This window comes from Leucoraja erinacea, chromosome 18 (assembly GCF_028641065.1).
Source record: "Leucoraja erinacea ecotype New England chromosome 18, Leri_hhj_1, whole genome shotgun sequence".
In the NCBI taxonomy this organism is placed as follows: domain Eukaryota; kingdom Metazoa; phylum Chordata; class Chondrichthyes; order Rajiformes; family Rajidae; genus Leucoraja; species Leucoraja erinaceus.
This window is the reverse complement of record NC_073394.1, coordinates 27,822,093-27,837,738: the sequence shown is the minus strand read 5'-3', so window position 1 is coordinate 27,837,738 and position 15,646 is coordinate 27,822,093. Positions and strand designations below refer to the sequence as shown.

Here is a 15,646-nt window from a genome sequence, read left to right as displayed (position 1 = left end):
TTCAAAAAAAGATTCTAGATAATAACCATGTGCAGCAGTTGAGTGAGGTAGGTCATGGAATCCAAGCTGATTTATATTCTGAGAAACTAATATTTATTTTACAGGTTAAGCTGTTCAAAGATGCAACTGAAAATACAATTACAACATTTAGTTATTTTGTAATTGCATGGTGGATGGAAATGGCGACTTCTGATTTAAAATTTCCCTTTGTTTAACGCGGACACCGATACAGAACTAGATTGGCAAGGGGAAAATAACAATACAAAAAATCTGCAATGCACTTCCAACTGTAAGAGTAGGTAACATTTAAATGGAAGTACATGACATTTGACCATAGGGAGAAATACGATGCCAACCTCAGGATAAGCCATGTTAAAACACCATCGCCAACCTTCTCCAACCTTCAACGTATAAGGAACATATAATGATTTTGCCAAAGATCAATACCATCCTCCCTGCCACGCCTTCACTTTAGTTGTTGGGCCAACCCTCCCTGTACAGCCCCAGTCCTGAGATTGCATCTTTCTCTGGATCACTTGGTTAACCCATTTGGCTTTCACAGAGTTTATCTTATTTACAAGACCCAGTCCCTGATCACTTAATTTTATTCTGTCATCGGTTTCTCTTTCTGGCTTAATGATGGCTGAAACAATTAACCTCTTCTCAGACATTGTCCTTCATGTTTTCCCTTCTGCTGTCATTATGCCCTCATCTCAAAGGAGACCTCGGACCTCACTATCATTGCAAATAACTGTGTGCACCTCAGCTTTGGTAAAGAAAAAGTTCTCAACATAAAATATTAACTGTTTTGCACAAATGCCGACCTGGGTATTTTCTACTTCAAATTTCCTGCATCTGCAGCACTTCATTTTCCCTTATCCTATATTGCCCTTTCCCATCCACATTCCTTAAAACTGTTGTCACTTAAAATTCATAACTTTGTTCCTTTAGATCACCTCAAACTTGATGATCACACCTCAGTAATGATAAAGCACTTACTGGAGTCACAATAAATAGACATGATAATCATAAACTTCCTCATTCTTCTTAAATCAGTCAGGCAAAATTGACTACATCTGATGCATATGATGTTTATGTGAGGCAAAACATTTGCTTGGTTCTGTTCTGCTGGAGAAGTCAGGTTTCAGCTAAGGAAAGACAGGGTGGTTGATAACGTTCTGAAAACTTAAGATGGAAGTACTCAATTATTTAAGTGTCGTTGGATTATTTCTACTATTGGTGAAGAAATACAGCAGTTTAGAAATGCAAATCAATCTCACCCAAATGTTGTGATATGGATCAGTCTTGTTTCCTGGGTCAAAAATAAGACAATTCCCACCATAGTCCCTCTCAGGCAAAGGCACCCCCAATTTTGAATCGATGAATTTCATGAACTGACGACCATCCTGAACAGTCTGTGGGAACAAAAAAACAGCACTAAACAAATGCTGCACAAACATGGCTGGAATCATTATTTCTCCATTAAACCCATTTAGTTTGGGGACCTGAACTCATGCCAGGTCCTAGGCTTCGGTACAACTGAAGATAAAAGTTGACCATAGGCATTTAAGCGCAAGGACACAGAGTTAAAATTTAAGGATGTAACATCATCTCCCCCTCCCAACTAATCTATAATAAAAGTGGTTATGTCAACCCCCCCTTCAAACAGCACTTTCAGCCCAATTCACTGCCATTTAAGTAAACCAGCGCATGCACTCTCAAGGGTCGTCAAGTCAATGGTATTTCAGATAACGAGCTATGGTCTGAAAAATAATTGCCAGTACCTTGGTTGGAATCTTCAGCATGCAGTCTGACCAAAGGCAGACTTTATCAGCACACTTTCAGATGCAAGTATTACAAAATCTACTTTTCTACTGCCATAAAGTCACCATTGCAATTCTTCACCATCAACACATCAATGGAATAACCAACACATTTGCACTAGAGTTAAGTGAGCTATATATTTTCAAGTCTAACAAAATAACAATGGCCTTAAAGAAAAAGAGTCATACTCAGAGTGGTGCAGCACAGGAACATTCCCTTTAGCCACCAGGTATTCACTAACAAGCACCCAATTACATTTAGTTTCCCCACATTCTCACAGTCCCCATAGATTTTACTGTTCACCTGCACACTAGGTGCAATTTAGAGTGTCCAATTAGTACAGATACAGAGATACAGCACGGAAACAGACCCTTTGGCTCACCATGTCCGTGCCGACCAGCGGTCCCTGTACACGAGCACTATCCTACACACTAGAGACAATTTACAATTTTATCAAAGCCAAATGACCTACAATCCTCTACGACTTTGGAGTGTGGGAGGAAAACGGAGATCTCGGAGAAAATCCACGTTGTCACAGGGCGAACGTACACACTCCATACAGATGGCACCGTCAGTCGGGATAGAACCCGGGTCTCTGAGGCGGTTTAGCAGCACCTCTACCGCTGCGCCACTGTGCCGCCCTCTGTCCCAAAAATCTATTTTTGGGAATGTGTATGGGAACTGGAGGAATCACATGTGGTTACATGGTAAATATGTACGTTTTACACAGAAGTAACCAAAGCCAGAACCAAATCAGGGTTAGTCGAGTTGTAAGGCAGATGCTCCACTAAATATGCCATCCTTTATCCTTCTAATCTCAGGCCCAGAGCTAACAAACGCTCATGTTTTCCTTTTGCACTAGCTGATGTACTCTTACATGGTACGATTCGCTTGGATAGCATGCATAATAATAAGATTTTCCACTGTATATCGGTAACGTGACAACAATAATAAACCAAACTATCTTTCTCACCATTAACACTAATCCCATTTGTCCACATCCTTCAGCGGCCTGCCTCTTCAAGTGCCTGTGCCAGTATGCTTGTTATTATATAGAGAAAATACTGCTTTGCACAGAGGCTCATTGTCTGCAGCCTCAGATGCTAAAAAAAAAAAAATCACAGTTCCAAGAAGAAAAACAGCTTTTCTGTTCATAACCAGAAATGAAGGCCACCAATGTCCATTTCATCCCCTCTGTCCCATAACTAACCAAAATACATCACTGATGTTCAGGCAAATTCCTCAACAACAAATGGGTGGCAAAGCAAGACACAATTGAATGATTGTGTTATTTTAATAGATACTGCTAGCAACATTCACCAGGCAAATGCAGTGGTCTTGCTCATAATGGGGTGTGGAAGAGGCGAGAGCAAGCCGGAAATTTGCTTGCGAAATCAAAGGCAAGAAAAGGCTAAGTAAAGGACACTCACTGTTAGAATAGTTTAGTTTATTGTCACATGTATCAAGGTGCATACATACATACCGAGCCATAATGTAATTTGGTGCAGGACAAACAAGGAGAAGAAAAAAAGGTGTCAGCATCCAGCTTTCTTCCACTATCTCATGGAAACATTGTGCCTTATAGACAGCTGCAGTTATACTTTCTGCTTACTCAAAGCATAGTAGGTAATACGTCTTTTAAATATTGTAAACAATAATCTAATACAGATATTTTATTGCCTTTATATAAATATACCACTAACAAATGAGGTGAAAACATTTCATAAGGAATATCTGTCCCATTTCAAAATAACATCCAGCAACAAAATTTCTTTTCTACAAGATAATCCTTTCTACAACACCATGCACTTTTAACTTGCATCTTGTTGAAATCTGAATATTACATCTTAGTATACATGAATAATAGCTGAATAGCGAATTTAAAAAAAATACTTTTTACTTGTTTAAAAAAAAAATGTGTAGGCAAACAGGTTGAACACATTAACTATATTCTTCCTTAAAATTCAGGTCAGCAGCAAATAAGGATTCTTTAGTCAAGTTTAGAGATACAGTGCGGAAACAGGAAAAGGACAATTTACATTTTACCAAGCCAATTAGCCTATAAACCTGTAGGTCTTTGGAATGTGGGAGGAAACCGAAGATCTCGGAGAAACCCCATGCAGGTTACGGGGAGAACGTACAAGCCCTGTACAGACAGCACCCGTAGTCAGGTATCTGGTGCTGTAAGGCAGCACTCTACCACTGCGCCACCGTGTCGTCTTATGACACAGACGTACACAGGTCAGTAACCCAAATCATGGAATCGCGTAGTCTTTCAGCACAAAAAATGTGAATATCAGCTAAATGGGGAAGTATAACTTAAGTACATATGTGATCACAAGTAACGGCCAGGGTAGTTAACATAAACAAATGCTTGCACCAACCTCTTAATCCTTAACAAAGTTATACATATTTTATAGAGTTCACTGGCATTTATTACATATCATGGCTGCCCTTAAGGTAATGAGGAAAATCATAGCATCTTGCTTAGAACACTGCTAGAACTTCAATTCAAAGCTTAATTATGAAATGCACACAGGATTGTTTTTTAATAGATTTGTGGAAGATCAATTAATTTTTGCCCAAGAGAAACAATATTGATCTGCTTAACTGAAGAATACCTCAAGTTGCACAGAAATGTACAAGAAATATAAAAATGCAAGAGTTTTTACAAGTATACGAAGATGAAAAGACTCTGGCATTTTGCATACATGAAATGTCCCATATTTATGGAAGTCTATTTTCTATGGCTTTTCGAAGACCATTTATCTTTTGAAGCTAAAGGTCCAAAGATCTGGAATGTTTCATAATATTTTGATTATTTTGTTCAATTAATTATTTGAACAGGCAAGATCCCACGGGTAGATATGTAAAAGATGTTGAAAGATATGGGAGAAACTTGAACAAAAGTCACTAATTAAAAATAAGCCATTGTAAGGCAAGGTGAAAAAAACTCAAACCTACTTAAAATCCTCCTTTCAAATCAACGTAGGATTCAAAGAGATAAAAGTAGATAGAAATTTGATAAATCAAAGTGGAAATTTTACAGCAGATGGACAGGAATAAGGAGTTAGGATAACTATCCAATTAGCCCTGGCCATATTAAATAGTGGGGCATGTTTGAGGGATTGGGTGTTGTATTCTTGCGCCAATCTGAATGCTTGTTTTATGGCCTACCACCTTCAAAGACCCTGTGCTTCTCCATTGTAATGAATAGTCCCAGTGATTTACTTCTGACAATTTATATTCATTCATCCCCGAAAACACTTAGTTGAACTCCTCAATGGTCAGAGATGAAAAGCATAGAGCTATCAGCAAAGAGCGAGTAAAGGGCCCGCAAGTTTTGGATTTTGTGTCTGAATGCTGACTGAAGTCCACGGTGATATCCCAAATCAGCTCTGCCATGGGAACCCACCATGGGAGTCGTCATGAACAATAGGGGTTTGCTAGAAATCCCCAACACTTGCACTTACAATGTTGCAACTCAAATTAATCATGAGTAACATTCATTTGAAAGGTTATTTCAAAGAAGAAAGGCAAGAATCTGGTCTGTGAATTATTTTGAACATTTTATTTTTTTAATGCATATAGAATACAAGTTCTTCATTTTATTTTGAATTGTTAAGCCAAATTCAGGGGCACATTCAGAAGCACTGATAAAACTTGCTTTGATAAGCACCAAAGCTAGAATCCCAAATGCAGCCAGTCAAACTAATGTAGATTAGTCACCTATGACTTACTGATGAGTATTCTTACCTCCAAAGCCAAATATTAAAATTTCATGTCCCATTGCAGAACTAATGAAACTTTTTTTTAATGGAGGCACAAAAGCAGAATGATCACCAAGATCCATAAAACCTTAGCTGGCTACACAATGATAGCTTCATGATTCCAACAGTGGCCATTGGGGTATCGTTTTTTTTAAGGAGAGTTTTATGGAGATATTGGAAATCCATTTCAAAATAAACCTTCAGAGAATCACTAGTTTGTTGTACAATACCCTACAAGACACAGTAATGAGTGCAAGACAAAAGTAATCTACCTTTTCAGCAGAAACAAGGAATTGCAGATAGACACAAAGTGCTGGAGTAAACGGGACAGGCAGCATCCCTGGAGAGAAGGAATGGGTGACGTTTCAGGTCCAGACCCTTCTACAGACAGAGTCAGGGGAAAGGGAAACGAGAGATATAGACGTTGATGTAGAGATATAGAACAAATGAATGAAAAATATGCAAAAAAGTTACAATAATAAAGGAAACACACCATTGTTAGGTGTTTGCTAGGTGAGAACATGTGTGCGTGTGTGTGTGTGGTCGGTTGATCCAGCTCGAGGCCATCCAGGCGAGTGCCCTCGAGCTTAAAGGTCGGAGGCTCTCTTCTGGACTCGCGAATTAGGTCACCCGAGTGGGACAGGCCCTTTACAATCCAATAGTAAAAACATTGAATTCACCACTTTTAACTTTATAACCCTACCCCCTCTCCTTTTCTTCCCCAAAATTTGTGACTCTTCGATCCTTTTATCACACTTGTGGCTTTTTATCTCTGACCTTTGCCCAACCACCTGCCTATCATAAAATCCTCCTCACCTGTATCAATCTATTACCTGCTAGACTGTGTTCTGCCTGTCCTCTCTTCTAGCTTTCTCTCCCCCCGCCCCCCCATATCAGTCTGAAGAAGTCCCAACCCAAAATGTCACCTAGCCATGTGTTTTCCAGAGATGTTGCCTGACCTGCTGAGTTGCTCCAGCACTTTTTAGCAAGTATTATGTGCAAATAATAATCAGAAGGATGAAGGACACAAGCCTATGGACATCATGCAGTAAATAATCCAGATGTCTGCTCAAAGGTGACTATATCTCTACTGAGCTATGAAATGAGCATTACCCAATATTATTAATACATAATAAAGCCCAAGGTTGTTTGAGCAAATCTGGTTTAAAAATAAATCAGTAAAATATTGCATGGGATGCTCGTGGATACCTTCGCAACGTCATGCCGATTATTAAATTAGAATACACAAAGAATAGTTATTTTCAACTTCAGCTTAAATATTAGGTGCCACAGGTAAAGAACAAACAGCCACCCATAAAAAGCAATTGTTTCTTCTTTTTAATGTATTGTTGCATGAAATAAATTCCTAGTTTAGTTTAGAGATACAACGCGGAAACAGACCCTTCGGCCCACCAAGTCCACACCGACCAGTGATCCCTGTACACGAGCACTATCTCACGCACTAGGGACAATTTACAATTTTTTTTTTTTTTTACAGAATCCAATTAAACTACAGACTTGTACGTCTTTGTAGTGTGGGAGGAAACTGGAGTACCCGGAAAAAACCCACGCGGTCATGAAGAGAACATACAAACTCCATGCCGACAGCACCCACCGTCAGGACCATAGTCGGGATCGAACCTAGGTCTCTGGCGCAGTAAGTTAGCAAGTCTATCATTGCACCACCATAGTTGGTTGTGCATTTGATAAACAAAATGCTACTCCCTCACCTGCTGCTTCTCACATCAAATATTGAATTACAGAGACATGGCTGCAAGAGGGCCAGGGATAAGAACTGAATATTCAAGAATATACCTCCGATCGAAAAGACAGACAGGTGGGCAGAGGTGGTGGGGTAGCTCTGTTGATGAGGAATGAAATTCAGTTCCTTGCAAGAGGTGACATTGAAACAGGAGTCAGTATTGATAGAACTAAGGAATTGTAAGGGTAAAAATACCCTAATGGGGCATATCTACAGGCCCCCAAACAGTAGCCTGGATATTGGGTGCAAGTTGAATCAAGAGTAAAAATTGGCATGTAGCAAAGGTAATGCTAAGGTTGTGATTTCAACATACAGGTAGACTGGGAAAATCAGGTTGGTACTGGACCCCAAGAAAGGGAGTTTGTGGAGTGCGTCCGTGATGGATTCTTAGAGCAACTTGTATTGAAGCTTACCAGGGAGAAGGCAATTCTGGATTTAGTGGTATGTAATGATAAAGGATTTGATAAAGGAACTTGAGGTTAAGGAGCCATTAAGAGGTTAGTGACCATAATATGGTCAAATTTAATCTACAATTGGAGAGGGAGAAGGGTAAATCAGTGGTGTCAGTGTTACAGTTGAATAAAGGGGACTATGGAGCCATGAGGGAGGAGCTGGCTGGAAAGATACCCTAGCAGGGATGACAATGGGATGAACAACAATGGCAGGTATTTCTGGGAATAATACAGAAGGTGCAGGATCAGTTCATTCCACAGAGGAAGAAAGATTCTAAGGGGAGTAAGGGGCGACTGTGGCTGACAAGGGACCTCAGGGACAGTATAAAAATAAAAAAGTACAACGTAGCAAAGATGAGCGGGAAGCAAGAGGATTGGGTAATGTTTAAAGAGCAACAGAAGATAACTAGAAAGGCAATACGGGGAGAAAAGATGAGGTGCGAAGATAAGCTAACCAATAATATAAAGGAGGATAGTAAAAGCTTCTTTAGGTATGTGAAGAGGAAAAAATGGTTAAGATCAAAGTTGGACCCTTGAAGACTGAAAAAGGTGAATTTATTTTGGGGAACAAGGAAATGGCATACGCGTTGAACAGATACTTTGGATCCGTCTTCACTAAGGAGGACACAAACAATCTTCCTAATGTACTTGTGGGCAGAGGATCTGGGGTGTCGGAGGAACTGAAGGAAATCCACATTAGGCAGGAAATTATGTTGGGTAGACTGATGGGACTGAAGCCTGATAAATCCCCAGGGCCTGATAGTCTGCATCCCAGGGTACTTAAGGAAGTGGCTCTAGAAATTGTGGATGCATTGGTGATCATTTTCCAATGTTCTATAGATTCAGGATCAGTTCCTGTGGATTGGAGGGTAGCTAATGTTATCCCACTTTTAAAGAAAGGCGGGAGAGAGAAAACAGGGAACTATAGACCAGTTAGCCTGACATCGGTGGTGGGAAAGATACTGAAGTCAATCATAAAAGATGAAATAGCGGCACATTTGGATAGCAGTAACAGGATTGTTCCGAGTCAGCAAATGTGGATTTACACGAAGGGGAAATCATGTTTGACTAATCACCTTGAATTATTTGAGGATGTAACTTGGAAAATGAACAAGGGAGAGCCAGTGGATGTAGCAATCTTGGACTTTCAGAAAGCATTTGATACGGTTCCACATAGTGGGCAAAATTAGGACACATGGTATTGGGGTAGAGTGCTTACATGGATAGAAAATTGGTTGGCAGACAGGAATCAAAGAGTAGGGATTAACGAGTCCCTTTCAGAATGGCAGGCAGTGACTAGTGCGGTACTGCAAGGCTCGGTGTTGGGACCGCAGATATACAATATACATCAATGATTTAGATGAAGAGATTCAAAGTAACATCAGCAAATTTGCAGATGACAAAGCTGGGTGGCAGTGTGAACTGTGAGGAGGTTGCTATGAGAATGCAGGGTGACTTGGACAGGTTGGGTGAGTGGGAAGATGCATGGCAGATGCAGTTTAATGTGGAACAATGTGAGGTTATCCGCTTTGGTAGCATAAACAGGAAGGCAGATTATTATCTAAATGGTGTCAAGTTGTGAAAAGGGGAAGTACAATGGGATCTGGGGGTCCTTGTTCATCAGTCAATGAAAGTAAGCATGAAGGTACAGCAGGCAGTGAAGAAAGTGAATGGCAGGTTGGCCTTCATAACAAGCTGAGAGTATAGGAGCAAAGAGGTCCTTTTGCAGTTGTATAGGGCCCTAGTGAGACCACATTTAAGAATAAGGAGTAAGCCATTTAGAACAGAGACGAAGAAACACTTCTTCACACAGAGAGTTGCAAGTCTGTGGAATTCTCTGCCTCAGGTGGAGGCCGGTTGTCTGGATACTTTCAAGAGAGAGCTAGATAGGGCTTTTAAAGATAGCGGAGTCAGGGGATATGGGATATAGGGAGAAGGCAGGAACGAGGTACTGATTAGGGATGATCAGCCATGTTCAAATTGAATGGCGGTGCTGGCTCGAAGGGCTGAATGGCCTACTCCTGTACCTATTGTCTATTGTTTACCCAAGCATCCATTTGTTTCCCGTGACAAAACTTGGTATTTTACATGAAGTAATAAAACCCATCCAAACTGCTGAGAGTAATAAACTTGGCATCAATGATCATGATCATTTGACAATCAACCGTCTCAATTGCCCCACATTCTGATTCCTTTGGCTGCCAAACAGTTAGGTTTAATGAGAAAGTGAACAAATATAGATTTAAAATCCAAAGCTTTCACTTGCACCTGTACCCTTTGAGAACTGTTGAGGGTCCTGCAATAATTTAAACAATTTGCAAGGTCTTTAAACATTTGGACACCTCCTTATTGCCTAATTTTACTGGATGAACATTGAAAAGCTGAAATTTTCAGTGAGAAAGACTAAAATATGTAAAAGTAGTTTTTGATTCCATAACAAGCCACTGTAAACATCCACAGAACCTTGAAACAGAACATGTATTCTATCAGCTCAACATTGATTCACAGTTAATGAAATATCTTATAATTGTAGCAACTGCTTTAATATTTTATAACTTATTTGTTCATTGGATGCGTAACCTTGCTGCATAAGGCTTATGTACAAAAGCATGTAAACATACAAATAATAGTTAGAACATTAAAATATATATCTGAATGACAAGGAAATAGGAGGTACAATGGTCCCTTAGCACAATAACAGATAGGAAAAATGATAATTGAGAGTTGAAATAACTGTTAACCTTTCATTGCACCAGTGAAATAGAGCACCTTTGAAGATGGAAGGACAAATAAGGCCGCAATAGCTAGCATAATCCTTGGCCTCATGAATAGTTTCACTAACTGCAAAAGCAGAACGATGCTAAGCTTTAATGATTCACCAGTTAAAGCTCAATTATATTATTATCCATCTGGGCACCACAATTTAAGGTGGATGGCAAAGTCATGGAGAGGATGAAGAGGAACTTTACACGATTGTTAAACAAAATGTAAGAAATTAGTCATTTGAAAGTATCGCTCAATTTGAAATTGTTCTTCTTGGAGAATAGAAAGTTAAACATAGATTTTGCAGCAATTAAGATGATTGAAATAGTGAGCAACTGTTACCAGTAGAAGTGTTGGTAACTAGAAGTCATCTGAAGTAATTAGTTGAAAGGACAGAAACAGAATTGAAGGGTTCAAAATATTGTTGTAACAATTAGCCATCTGACCAGATCATGGACCAGACTTTGAGATGAGTCACAGAATTGATTCGTCATACACCAAGGTATAGGCTCTTCAACCCACTGATTCTACAAAAAACCAAGCACACATTTACTCCTACACTAATCCCATTCTATTCTCCTACCTTCCCTTCAACTGTACCTGAATTATTCAAATCACATATAACATAGGGGTAACTTAGTGATCAATCAACCTACCAATCCTCATATTTTTGGAATGTGGCAAGAATCTGAAGAAAACCCAGATATTCACAGGCAAACTCCACATACATCACCGGAGGTCAATACTGAACCCAAGTGGTTGGTACTGCAAGGCAGCACCATTACTAGCTGTGCCATTGTGTCCCAGTGCTTTCAACAGCAACCTGGTTAATTCCCATTTTATCGCAAAACCTGGTTAATCTGATTTTGTTAACAATTTTCACTTTCGTTCATGAAAAGTTACTTAGAGTTCAGCCAGGAAAACATTTCCACAATTAAATGAAGCTCTTTGGAAACAAAGGGATTTTTTTTATCTCCTTAGATAAAGGTCAATGCATCTTCTACTTGCAGTTGTAGGGTAGTATAGTTTTGTGAAACTACAGCTCTAATCTACCCCATGATGAATCAATTGGTCAGATCACACAAACCACAAAGTTATTCCTAACTACAGTACACTGTCCCCAGTGTTTGTAGCAATTTAACCCTTGAGCAGAGAAACCAAGGTCAATCTAGTTTTGATATTAAAGTTCAGAACAATTAATTGTATTCAAATGGATTAAAAAAACATGAATAAACCTTTAGAAATCACCATTTGAATTAATATTCACGATAACAGTATGGTGGCAATGGGAAAACAACACTCATCTCCTTTCCAACGTTCAATGTTAACCACTCTCGGGTCAAATGCAACACAAATGACCAGATATAAAGTGATGGGACCACAATGCAGTTAAATACCAGTTTGCTTCACTAAACCAAGCTAACGCACAGAACCATGTTCAGTCTTTCAAATCTGCCTATAATAGAATATACATTACTTCTAAATGAGCAGCTTTGCCTGCAGTCACTCTTTTTGGCCATACTAGGTGGAGGTGTCAACCATAAAATAGAATTTTAAATAATCTAAATTGTTCAGGATCATTTAGATGATCCACTCCCTATAAATTGGCTAAATATATTTGGTAAAATAAAGTTGCAAAATATATGAAATTGTTTTGGACAACAAGTCAAGACTCTCGAAACCGGCACTATTAGGACCTGATTGGAGGCAAAACACAACAAATTTGGATCAAAGAAATTAACCTCAGTCATACTTTTCTGAGGAGGAGAAAGCTTATTTTTAAATATAGATACTCCCTAGATCATGTAATGATTCATAGAACTGTCTGCAACCCAAAGTTTGAGTAACGTCTCAAATGTGTCGACTAAGATTGCAAAGGTTGCACAGGTAGGTTAATGAGCTACGGATTAGTACAGATCCTAGTTAATTTTAGATCTTAATTGGAATTATCCAATTAGTATAGCTGACCCAGAGTTCAGGACCAGTTTGTTCCAGTATGAAGGGATAAGGATGACAAGGTAAGGGAACCTCCGATGACCGAGAGGAGTTGTAAATTTGGATAAAAAGAAAAAGGAGGCATGCACAAAGTTTAGGAAAATTAAATTAGACTGGGCCATTGAGGAAATCAGGGAAGAAGTCAAGCAGGGAACTAGAAGGGACAAAGGGAGCCATGAGGTGTTGTTGGCAAGTCAGATTAAAGAAATTCTAATAGGCTTTTCATACATACATTAAAAACAAGAAGATAACTGGGGAGAAGGTGGGACAACTAAAGGGTAAGGGAAGGATTTTATGCTTGTGGTCGGAAGATTTGGGCAAGGTACTAAACGAGCATGATGCATCTGTACTCATTAACGAGAGAGGCAGAGGACACTATAAACGGTGTGGGGTATACTAATTTGAGATCAAGGAGCTGGTGTATCTCCTGAAAAACATCAAGATGGACAAATCCTCAGGGCCTGGTGGGATCTACTCCAGGTGATTTAAAGAGGCCAGAGAGGAGATTGCAGGGGCCTCGATGAAGATGTTTGTATCCTCTCTAGCCTCGGGTGAGGTCTCTGAGTCTGTAGAGTAGTCAATGTCGTTTCTGTGTTTAAGTAGAGCAAATCCAAGATCACATCAATCATACGGAAGCTGGAGGAGAGGATTCTTTAAAATAGGATTTAATCATATTTGGAAGAGAATGGGCTAATTAGGGACAGTCAGCATCGTGCTCTCCATGGCATTTCCGTCTTGCTGACATGATTGAGTTATTTTTGAGAATGTGACAAGGGTGATTGATGAGGATAGGGTAGTGGATATTGTCTTCATGGAATTTAGTAAGTAATCTGGGGAAGTCCATCATGATAGGCTGATCCAGAAGATTAAGATGCACAGGATCCACGGTGGTTTGGTAGTTTGGATGCAGAACTGGCTTACACACAGAGAACGATGGGTTGTGGTGGAAGGGTGTTATTCTGGCTGGAGGTCTACAAGTGGTGTTCTGCAGGGATCTGTATTACAACCCATGTTGTTTGTGACTTATACAAATGACTTAGACATAAATATAGAATGGTTGGTTCGTAACTGTTCCGAGGATACCAAATGGTGGCGCAGTAGTAGAGTTGCTGCCTTACAGCGAATGCAGCGCTATTGGTGTGTTGTCTGTACGGAGTTTATACGTTCTCCCCGTGACCTGTGTGGTTTTTCTCCGAGATCTTTGGTTTCCTCTCACACTCCAAAGACGTACAGGTTTGTAGGTTAATTGGCTTTGGTATAAATGCAAAAATAATTTGTCCCTTGTGGGTATAGGACAGTGTTAATTGTGCGGGGATTGCTCGTTGACGCGGACCCAGTGGGCCGATGGGCCTATTTTCGCGCTGTATCTCCAAATTAAATGAGCAGCGTTGCAGGCAGTGAGGAAGGCTTTCACAGGATATAGCAGGTATAAAATAGACACATATATGGGCAGATCAATGGCAGATGGAGTTTAATCTGAGCAAGTGTGAGGTGTTGCACTTTGGGAGGTTGAATGTAGGAAGAAAATATACAGTTCCTGGCAAGATCCTTTACAGCATACAGAGGGATCTTTGGGATCCAAGTCAACAGCTCCTAGAAAGTGGCACCGATAAAGGCAAACATATCATATATCTCCTTTACCACTATGGATAGCGGTAAAGCAGGCATATTGTATACTCAATTGCGGCATTGAGTATAAGAGTCAGGAAGTCATGTTGCAGCTATATAAAACGTTGGTAATGTCACATTTGGAGTATTGTGTGCAGTTCTGGTCGCCATAATACAGGAAGGTTGTGAAGACGTTGGAGGATGCTGTAGACGTTGGAGGATGCTGTAGACGTTTACCAGAACATTGCCTGGATTAGAGGTTAATGGAAGTGTTTAATATTGTGAGAGGCATGGAGAGGTAAGCCGTCAGAATCTTTTTCCCCAGGGTGGAAGTGTCAAAGACGAGAAGGCATCCTTTTATCATCAGAGGGGAGCAAGTTTAAAGGAGAAGTTTTAGAGTGCACTGGATGCCTGGAACGTGATGCTAACGGTGCAGATGGAACAGATAAGAATAGAGCTTGAGGCTTTTACATAAACAAATTGATTATGCAGGGAATGCATAATCATATACAGGCAAAGATTAGTTTAACTCAGCATCATGTTCGCCACAGACATTGTGGGATGAAGGGCCTGATCCTCCGCTGTATTGTTCTATGTTAGTATAGATTCGTACTACAGATGCAAAACATGCCATGGGCATTGCCAGACCATAGAGTTGTGACTTGTCTACCATTCCCGGAGTTATTAGTAGGAATGGTTGTTTATGATAACACTGAATTCATAACCTAAATGTGCATCCATCCACAGATGCATTTAGCAGTATGATTATTTATACATTTGCCCGGACTTTTAAAAAAATCTCCTGTGTAAAAGTGCATGTAGATGCTTGAATGTGCAGTTATTCCCTTGCACAAATAAAATATAGCATTCCTGATTTTGAGGAATGAGAAATAAAGAATTCAATAAAGATATACACAACACGTAAGCGACGTGTCGAATAAAGCAAGATTCAATATTGTCACCAATATTGTTATTGGCCAGATTCTAAGCTTAATAATAATTCAATGGAATTCAACAATGAAGAGCAAGGGAACCACTGAAAAATTTCAGATAAAAATGTCAGTTTTGCACTGATTCAAATGGTGAGAGTTGCACACTGAATTACCAAGGCCCCCACCAATAAAGACACACGGATGAAATGAAAAAAGTGGTGCAAAAATGTTGAGGCCAAACAAAGCGTGGAACATGGAATAAAGCACAAATGCAAACCAGGCGAAGGAATGCCTACTCAAAGTCACTCCCTTGATTACAATGCAAGCCTCTTAAAAGCTTAATGATTGAGTAGTTGAAAACATGTCAAGGATATATGTATATTTGCTAGAATCAACAGATTGATTGCAGTGTTCATAAATCTGTGCCATTCAAATCAGCATTTAAACTATTTTAAGGGCACAATGTCAACACTCACACTGGCACGCCCCAATAGAAAACATCTTAACTAGACGTTATCAACACAATATTTACCATGATTG

General features: G+C 39.7%; 1 protein-coding gene across 1 annotated transcript in view; it reads right to left on the bottom strand.

The window, feature by feature from the left end:
* ptdss2 (phosphatidylserine synthase 2) overlaps positions 1-15,646 on the bottom strand; it is a 58,821-nt gene that overhangs the window by 18,353 nt on the left and 24,822 nt on the right. Inside the window, exon 5 of the mRNA XM_055649696.1 lies at positions 1,281-1,415. Within this exon, the coding sequence (XP_055505671.1) occupies positions 1,281-1,415 (135 nt within the window). The remainder of the gene's footprint in view (positions 1-1,280; positions 1,416-15,646) is intronic.